This window comes from Dipodomys ordii, unplaced genomic scaffold (assembly GCF_000151885.1).
Source record: "Dipodomys ordii isolate 6190 unplaced genomic scaffold, Dord_2.0 Scaffold62, whole genome shotgun sequence".
NCBI lineage: Eukaryota > Metazoa > Chordata > Mammalia > Rodentia > Heteromyidae > Dipodomys > Dipodomys ordii.
The window spans coordinates 9375085-9383780 of record NW_012267278.1 but is presented as its reverse complement, the minus strand read 5'-3'; the positions used below and the strand labels follow the sequence as shown (position 1 = coordinate 9383780).

At 45.2% G+C, this 8696-nt stretch overlaps 1 protein-coding gene across 1 annotated transcript; it reads left to right on the top strand.

Moving 5' to 3' along the window:
• The first annotated feature begins 6 nt into the window (after nucleotides 1-6).
• On the top strand, nucleotides 7-1221 carry Pou3f2 (POU class 3 homeobox 2). Its single transcript, XM_013022410.1, has 2 exons — nucleotides 7-1060; nucleotides 1095-1221. Exon 1 carries the CDS (start codon nucleotides 263-265, stop codon nucleotides 1052-1054), a length of 792 nt encoding a protein of 263 aa, XP_012877864.1. The 5' UTR covers nucleotides 7-262; the 3' UTR covers nucleotides 1055-1060; nucleotides 1095-1221.
• The last annotated feature ends 7475 nt before the right edge of the window (nucleotides 1222-8696 follow it).

Below are 8696 nucleotides of genomic sequence, written 5' to 3'. Positions count from 1 at the left end.
GTGGTCCACCAGCCCCCTGGGCCAGCCGGACATCAAGCCCTCGGTGGTGGTGCAGCAGGGCGGCCGCGGCGACGAGCTGCACGGGCCGGGCGCCCTGCAGCAGCAGCAGCACCAGCAGCAGCAGCAGCAGCAACAGCAGCAGCAGCAGCAGCAGCAACAGCAGCAGCAGCGACCACCGCATCTGGTGCACCACGCCGCCAACCACCACCCCGGACCCGGGGCATGGCGGAGCGCGGCGGCCGCGGCACATCTCCCGCCCTCCATGGGAGCGTCCAACGGCGGCTTGCTCTACTCCCAGCCCAGCTTCACGGTGAACGGCATGCTGGGCGCCGGCGGGCAGCCGGCCGGGCTGCACCACCACGGCCTGCGGGACGCGCACGACGAGCCTCACCACGCCGACCACCACCCGCATCCACACTCGCACCCGCACCAGCAGCCGCCCCCGCCCCCGCCCCCGCCGGGCCCGCCGGGCCACCCGGGCGCGCACCACGACCCGCACTCGGACGAGGACACGCCGACCTCGGACGACCTGGAGCAGTTCGCCAAGCAGTTCAAGCAGAGGCGGATCAAACTGGGATTTACCCAAGCGGACGTGGGGCTAGCGCTGGGCACCCTGTACGGGAACGTGTTCTCGCAGACCACCATCTGCAGGTTTGAGGCCCTACAGCTGAGCTTCAAGAACATGTGCAAGCTGAAGCCTTTGTTGAACAAGTGGTTGGAGGAGGCAGACTCGTCCTCGGGCAGCCCCACGAGCATAGACAAGATCGCAGCGCAGGGGCGCAAGCGGAAAAAGCGGACCTCCATCGAGGTGAGCGTCAAGGGGGCTCTGGAGAGCCATTTCCTCAAATGCCCCAAGCCCTCGGCCCAGGAGATCACCTCCCTGGCGGACAGCTTACAGCTGGAGAAGGAGGTGGTGAGAGTTTGGTTTTGTAACAGGAGACAGAAAGAGAAAAGGATGACCCCTCCCGGAGGGACTCTGCCGGGCGCCGAGGATGTGTACGGGGGGAGTAGGGACACGCCGCCACACCACGGGGTGCAGACGCCCGTCCAGTGAACTCCAGCAGGGGAGGGGGGGTAGGAGGGGGGAGGGGAAGGGAGGGGAGGGGCAGAGCGCGGGGCTTCCCCTCTCCCTTGGTCCTCGGTCCTTTCCGGGGACCACTGTTCCCTCTCTAACTTCTGATTGTTCTTTTATTTTTTAATTATTACTTCCCAGTCCCTTAAGAAGAAAAATAATTAATAATAATAATAATAATAAGGAGAAAGGAAAGCAACTAAGATACTGGACTCAATCCTCTAAACCTTAGCAGATGTGATGAGGTGTTTTGACCTTTGCAGGCGAGTACCCAGGCAGAGTAGAGTGTCTCCTTGGTAGAGTGAAGTGTGTGTGTGTGTGTGTGTGTGAGAGAGAGAGAGAGAGAGAGAGACAGAGACAGAGACAGAGACAGAGAGACAGAGAGAGAACTAAGATAAATACCTGGCAAAACTAAATAAATTACCAAAAAGACAAAAAATCCACCAAACCGCAATAAACACAGAGCTGCAGCTTCCTGGTGCTTCAAGTTGGCACATGCTGCTGTGTTTATTTAATGTGGATTCCCCATCGGGAAAGGGGGGGGGGAAGACACACACTCTTTGGATATAGACAAAAATTTAACCACACAAATTGCACTGCAAGAAAATTGAAGTTTACGCCAACAAATTTGTAAAACTATATTTCTCTTGATGCCCACCGTTGATTTTGCATTTGCCATTTGGGGTTGTGTTTTGTTTTTGCTTTCCTCAGCAGAGAGCTGGAAGCCAGCTCTGGGCAGCTCTCCATTTCCAATGTTTTTGTGTTGCCCCTTGTTCTTGTTGTTTGTGAACTTTGCTGCGTACCCTCAAATGTCCCATACAGTGATTGGTGTAACATTTATTTACTCCTTTTACCAAAGCAAAACAATTGGCCCCATGCAAAATAAATAAGTGTTTGCTTTCAGGAAATGTGTATTGTCTACCCGCTTTATCCAAGGCAAGAATCTAGTTTGGAATATTGAAATAAGAGGCAAGCATTGCTTTGTTTTGTTATCACCCACAAAGTAAACTTCATTTTCAAGCAGTGTTTCTGGGGGATGTTATAGAGGGATGAAAAAGAAAAATCGATAGTGAGTGACTGCTTACTTCATTTTATCAGACGAGCCTATTGTGAAACAACTCAGAGGAAATATGGAGATTAAATTTATTTCCAGAGTAGTCCAACTGAAAGAAAGTGGCACTTTGAAGAGAACTGGGGAAATATATATATATCTTTAAATATCCCTGTATAGTTCTCTGCCTTTAGGTCTAATAACTTAATTAAGAGGAATTATTTGTGCTGACAGCAGTGGTTAAACTTTGTTCCTATAGTAGATTTTTTCCCTAATATAAAGAAAATAACCCAGAAACTTAATGATGCATAGACTGTGTTTCTTAGCACACAAATACTCACATGCATCCATAGGCAGTAGGCTGGTTTTGTCTTCTCTGCTTCATTTGTTTATCAAGTCATATTTAGGGTTTCATACTATCTTCTCCCAGAATTCATTACAGAAAATATCAGTTTGACTTGATCAGTTCTGCTCTCCTTCGTTCATTGAAGAAGCCAAATAAAGTGTGTGTGGGGTGGGGGTGCCATTTTCAATCCTTCCTTTCTCCCCTTTGTTAATAGTTTTAAGTGCATTTTTGACCTTATCTTGATGGAAAAAAATGATTGGCTCCCAACACAATAGACTCTACTGGGAAGTGTAGATGAAAGAAGAAGAAGAAAAAAAAACTTGTAACTGTCTTGAAAATAAACACCACCAAACTGTGATGAGTTACAATTTTAAAGATCATAATCAGCACAAAAGGACACTATAAGGGAAGACAATTTTTTTTATTAACCTTTGAAAGTTGTGGCATTTTTTTCCTGGTTAGGCATTAGCTAAATGTTTATTTTAAAAAATTAAATTCTTACTACCCTAAAATTATGGGTCAGCATCAGATTAGCACTGCACTCAGTAGGTAAGGTGGTATGGAATATGCTTTATACAGTATTGTATCTTTCAAACACCTGTGATTGTTTCATTTTCACTGTTTTGGTTTTGTTTTGTTTTTTGCAAGATAAATGGTGACTTATCATGGGCATGGGCATATTTATTTGCCTGTTTTCATTTCTCCCAGTGAATGTCACAAGGAGATGGACATGGAGCTGCTTCAGGGCGCATCACACTGCCTGTTTCTAAGGTGTAGGAACTGGTCTTCAGTGAAGCAATCCAGAGCAGGGCAAATAGCCAATGAATGGTAAAGGGAGGAAATGAATTTTCAGATACTTATAACTAAGTATGTAAGGTCAGAAGCTGGAGTTCAGGGGATGTGTCTACAGCTCCCCAACCTCTCCTAGGTTTACTAAGATAAAAGTTACCGCTGAACCTTACCACTATGTATATATGTTTAATATATGTCTTTTGAAATGCAGAAATAGTTTAAATGTTTCTTTGTCTATTTTTCTTTTTTTTAATGCTACCCAGGGAAATATTTTCATATCATTTTTAAGTGGCCTGCCTCAATGTATATTTATTTCTTTTGAAGCAAAAAGGTTCTGGAAACTGTTTTTTCTGTAGCTTTAAATGAGTAGGTGAGCAAAATCTATATGGGATGTAATTTTTTTGTTCAGTCTCTTTAAAAATACTTTGTTTTGGTACATTTGGTTGTGCTTGTGGGGAAAATAAAAACGCAGAGATCCTTATATATTTATGTTAAAGTAATATTTTATTATTACATAAAACAGAAATGCACAATACCTTCATAGTTTGTTCTAATTATTGAAATATCTTTATTTTATTTTTAAAGATAGTGCCAAGTTTTAAAGGGGGAAGAAACCCCTAGACCTTATACTGACTGAGTTGAGTTGTGTGTAAAACACTTCCCTTCCTTTATACTTTATAAAGTTTTGGAATAAATTTTATGCATACACTGCCAGGTTTCATGTTTATAACTTTTTAGAGGCTTTTTGTTTTGTTTTGTTTTAAATGAAGACTACTGCTCTGACTTACTTTTCTTTGAAAAAGCTATCATCACTCTCAAATCTTTCAGTCACCATGCCTGTCTCAGTAAATCGAAATGGTTATCAAGTTTGAGCTTCAAGTTTGTTTGCTTCTTCTAGGTCCAACAAAGAGATGTTTGCCTTGTAAATACAGTCAGATATTCCTGCATCTTCCTTCTAGGTTAACTGTACTTTCTCCAATTGGACTCATAGAACATCGGTGCAATTAGATGGACTTTAATCTCTACCTACCTGTTTTCATATAATTTGGGGTTTGCAGAAAAGCGAGGCTCAGGCAATTTATTTACATACTTAATACATGCCTTTCAACAACAACAACAACAACAAACTCAGCAATATGTTATGAGCATTTACCAAATGATTAGAAATAGAGCTTGATCCTTACATCTGTAGGTTTCTAGAAAATGATAGATTTTATAGTGGCTTTTATAATAATGTCTATTTCTCATTTTTAAAAAATCTCCAAAATAAGAAAGGAGGGGAGAATACATAGGAGAGACTCAAGCTATAATTTGAATAGCAGATAGTCTGAGACTATCTTCGATGGAACACTGCCCTTCTACAAATCACTCCTAAGGTTAGTGAGAATCCCAGACAGTGTTGTGTTAGTTTACAAGTTTGCTGATGTAGTTAAAGTCCTCCTTGGAACACTGGCTTAAGTATAAATGTTCATTTAGAAGGGTACTTTCTGGGCTTATTACATGTGATCATCTTTTCTAACTCCTAGTCAATATTACATGGGTCCCAAACAGATTCAACCAAATGATCTTATCAATAGTCTGAACGAGAAGTGACAGAAAGAAGAAGTGCTTTGTGACCGCAGACATGCTGATGGGGAAAATGTTTAAGCTAGGTATAGATTTGAGTCCTGGGTCAATATCCCTCCACTGTAGGCAGAAACCAAGCAGCATCTGCCCTCTGCAGGGCATTTCAATGGACCTTGAGAAGACATTTTTGTTCTTGGCCAAAGGGGCTACTAACTGGTAAACACCACATGTGAAACAAACACTCCATGTTCTTGTCCAATGCCTGCAATTCTAATTCTAAAGCTCCTCAGGTAGTTTCCACGCCAGTTTTGGAATGTATTATACACTAATGTGAAAATCTCCTCATAGCTACAGGGACAAATCTAGCTGTGAGGCAGTTTTCCCTAAGATTTTGTCTTAGCCACAATGACAAACCTTCCCTTTCCCCTAAAGACAAGCACTCAGATTGCAGCTGTCCTGATAGAGCGCTTGTGTTTCTTCAGCATGTGCTGTATTTTAGATTTATGATATAAGATGGGAGAGAAATGATCATGTGGGAAAGAGTTATGCGAAGGTCATAAGAAGGGAATGGCCACAAATAATATTATGCTCGGCATTTCTAAACATCCTCGGTTCCCACAAAATAACTTACTTTATATTTCAGATGGCAGCAACAAAAGCACTCTTCCTCTCTTCTTCCTGTTACTGCCAGGAGATATCACACATTGGCAACATTTTCTGATGAAATGGCTTTGATAAGGGTATTCATCTTCTTATTTCTTTAAAGGCACCAACTAAAGAGATGCAACAGCCACAGTAAGAGGGAAGGTACTTGGTGTACTGGGTACCTATACATAGGATGCTGCATTTATTTGTCTTTTATTTTCTTTGTTATGGAAGCATCTTGGATAGGGCTGGGGAACAGGGTGAGATGATCTTTTCCCACTCCTCTGTGTGATTTGTCTTTTGTTGATTTCTCAGTCAATTCATGGAACTCTGTTCTAGATCCTATTGAATTCCTGCACAAGTTAAATAGTGAGATAAAGAATGGAGCTTGTACAGAAAAGAAAGGAGGATGAAGTGAGAGTGGCTTGAGAGTCTGCTTGGATATTTCAGAGGAAAAGGCCAAGGGACAGTGTTTGTGTAAAACATAGATGCGCCTGGAAATACAATAGGACTAAATGAGATGTATAGCTAAGTTTTCTATAGATGTTTTCCTAGTTTAGGAAAGTTTACTTTTTTAATGATGCATCATCACTTAATAATGGACAGTTGGTGATAAGAAGGGAACCAAGGCTTCTGAAATCTATTCTAACTACTTGACTGAGGATGAGAAACAATGTGAACATGGCAGGGACCTGCCACCCAGTTAGCAAATCCTGGAATCACCTGACCTTGTGTTTGCAGAACTTGGAGCAGCATTATTTCCATGCTCCCTTATCTAGAGATGAGTACTGGAATGGCACTAAGTGTTGTTGTTGTTGTTTAATGTTTCACTTGGTGATGGAGATAAATTATCAGAATATTTTTACATTGTTCTGGTGTTCAGTGGGAAGCGAGGAGATTTGTTCCTGTCTTTAAAGTTAACTTTATCACGCAGTACCTTTCCTTTACCTTAATAACACCTCTCTGCTTGGCTTAGTTGTTAGAGGTTTTAGAAATTATCAATATCACATCAAAACAATCCTAGACTCTTATTGTTCCTAGACTCCTGATTGTTGGAAACATTGAGATGTATTTCTTTTTCTAAAAAAAAATGTCTGAAATGTCATTTAATACACCAGTAAAAGTGCATCTATATCTTAAAGTTCACTTCTTCCACGTCTTTTTGAGTTTTTATAGCTCTTTGTCTGGGACTGGGGTGGGGGGGTGGGGGGGCGGTGGAGGACTTCCATATGCGATTTGTTCGTGAGGAGCCGGGCTCTGGGTGTCTGTTATTGGCGGCAAACAGCTCTCTGCTCTCAGAATGAGGAATTGTTGTATAGTAAAAGAAGGAAATAAAGGCCCTACAAATACATAGTTTTCGCCGATTTTAGAAAGACAAGAGAGCGTTAGGACCCCGCCTGAGTGGTAGAGAGAGAGAGAGAGAGAGAGAGAGAGAGAGAGAGAGAGAGAGAGAGAGAGAGAGAATTTTGATTGTTATGAATTAACTCTTCATGTGCCAAATGTCAATAGGAAATCTTGCCGTGGAGTGAATTTGAACCTGCGCCCTTTTAAAAACTGGAACATATATTTTCCCTTCCATCAGTGTTTCCTCTAGGATTGTTTTTTTTTAAGCCACACACCAAAAATATATGGCGAAAGAGTGGCGAAAACCAAGTTTCTTATGGGGTTGTAACACAAACTAGCCATTGTAAATCACTGGTTTTAAGATCCCAAATCTATGTGGAAAGTGTAAGGAGCTCTTTTCCTCCTGTTTAAGAAATCGTCTTCTGTAAGAGGAATTTTTATGTGATCTTTTACGTCCCACAGCACATGGTTCTGGAGAGAATTATTTGACATTAATAACTTTTTGTTGGTGGTGTTCCCCTAACAAATATTTCTTCTGCGTTAGCACAGGGACTGGGCAGGCCGTGAAGGTGCCGCCGCCGGGCACCGAGCTCCTAGCTCAGCTGCCTGGCCCTGGCCGCGTGTCCCCCCACCTTGGAGAATCAGGGCAGCTTTCCTGAAGGCGGGGGGGGGGAGGGGGGAAAGAGGGGGGGGCCGCTAACCAGCTTCGGGAAGGGAGAGAACTAAGTGGGGAAACTCTCAGCCTTGGCCTGAGCTCCAGATTGCGCCTACCTAGTTTTCAGGTATTCATTCTCTCTGGCATCCAGGCTCCAAATCTCCAGCCCCAGTTGGAAGAGTCCACAGGCCCCATATGGAGGTCTATTTTAACTCTTTCTTCTCAGGAGGGGTGGAGGGGCGGGGATGGGGAGTGGGCTGTGTGAACGATTGGCAGCTTGGCCAGGTGAGACTGGGTGTAGACTCCCAGGGCTCCAAAGAGGGCACAGAGGTCTTGGGCCCGGCGCCCTGAAGACAGGAAATGTAGGGGCAGAAGTGGGCAGGCAGGGCCTCTCAGGTGCAGCGCTTGGTTAGGACCCGCGGGTGTCGGGATGAGGACTCAGAGGACAGCGAATCTCCGAGCTCCCTCACCCTTTGCTACTGAAGTCTCCAAAGTTAGGCCCAGGCGTGACTCCCAGCAGGAGGGAAGCAGCGGCGGGAGAAGGTGGCCCAGGAGAAAGGTGCCGGAGAAAACGCACCGGGGTCTGAGGAGTAGACTCCTTGGGCTTTGCCTGGACTGTGGAGGAAGACACTGAAAGGGCGACCGCCCCAAAACTTGGGGATAAACTTAACGAAGCCGATGCTCTTCAACACCCACCCATCAAACTTCTGGCTGTTTCTCTCCCCAGCTCCCCAGCTCTGTTGGAAAGGAACCCTCTCTCTAAAGGTGAAAGCGTAGAGAAAAGGGGTTTCCACCCTGTCCCCCCACCCCCACTCCTTTCAGATCATTCCCTGCGGAGCCCAAAGTCAGTTTGGGCTGGAGCAAAGTCTGTGCCCCGGACACAGGCGCCTTCGAGGTCCTCTGGGCAGTGATGGACACAAGGTAGAGCTGAAAGCGGCCAGCAGTAAGGGGTCCCGCGCAGGAGCAAGAGGCCCGATCTCCGCTCTGGGGCGCGGACACCCGGGCTGGGGTGGGGAGCAGATGGACACCCTCACCCCGGGAGAAGTCCCCCAATGGCGAGGGGTGGGGTGGGTGGTGGGGAGCAGGTCTTAAAAGTCGGACACTGGGAGTTCCAAAGGGGACCGGATAGCTTGGGGCCTGGGGTGCACGGCGGGACCGCGGAGGCTGGAACTAAGCCCGGCCATGGAGGGCAAGAAGCAGGGCGCAGGTCTGCGCTGGCGCTGGG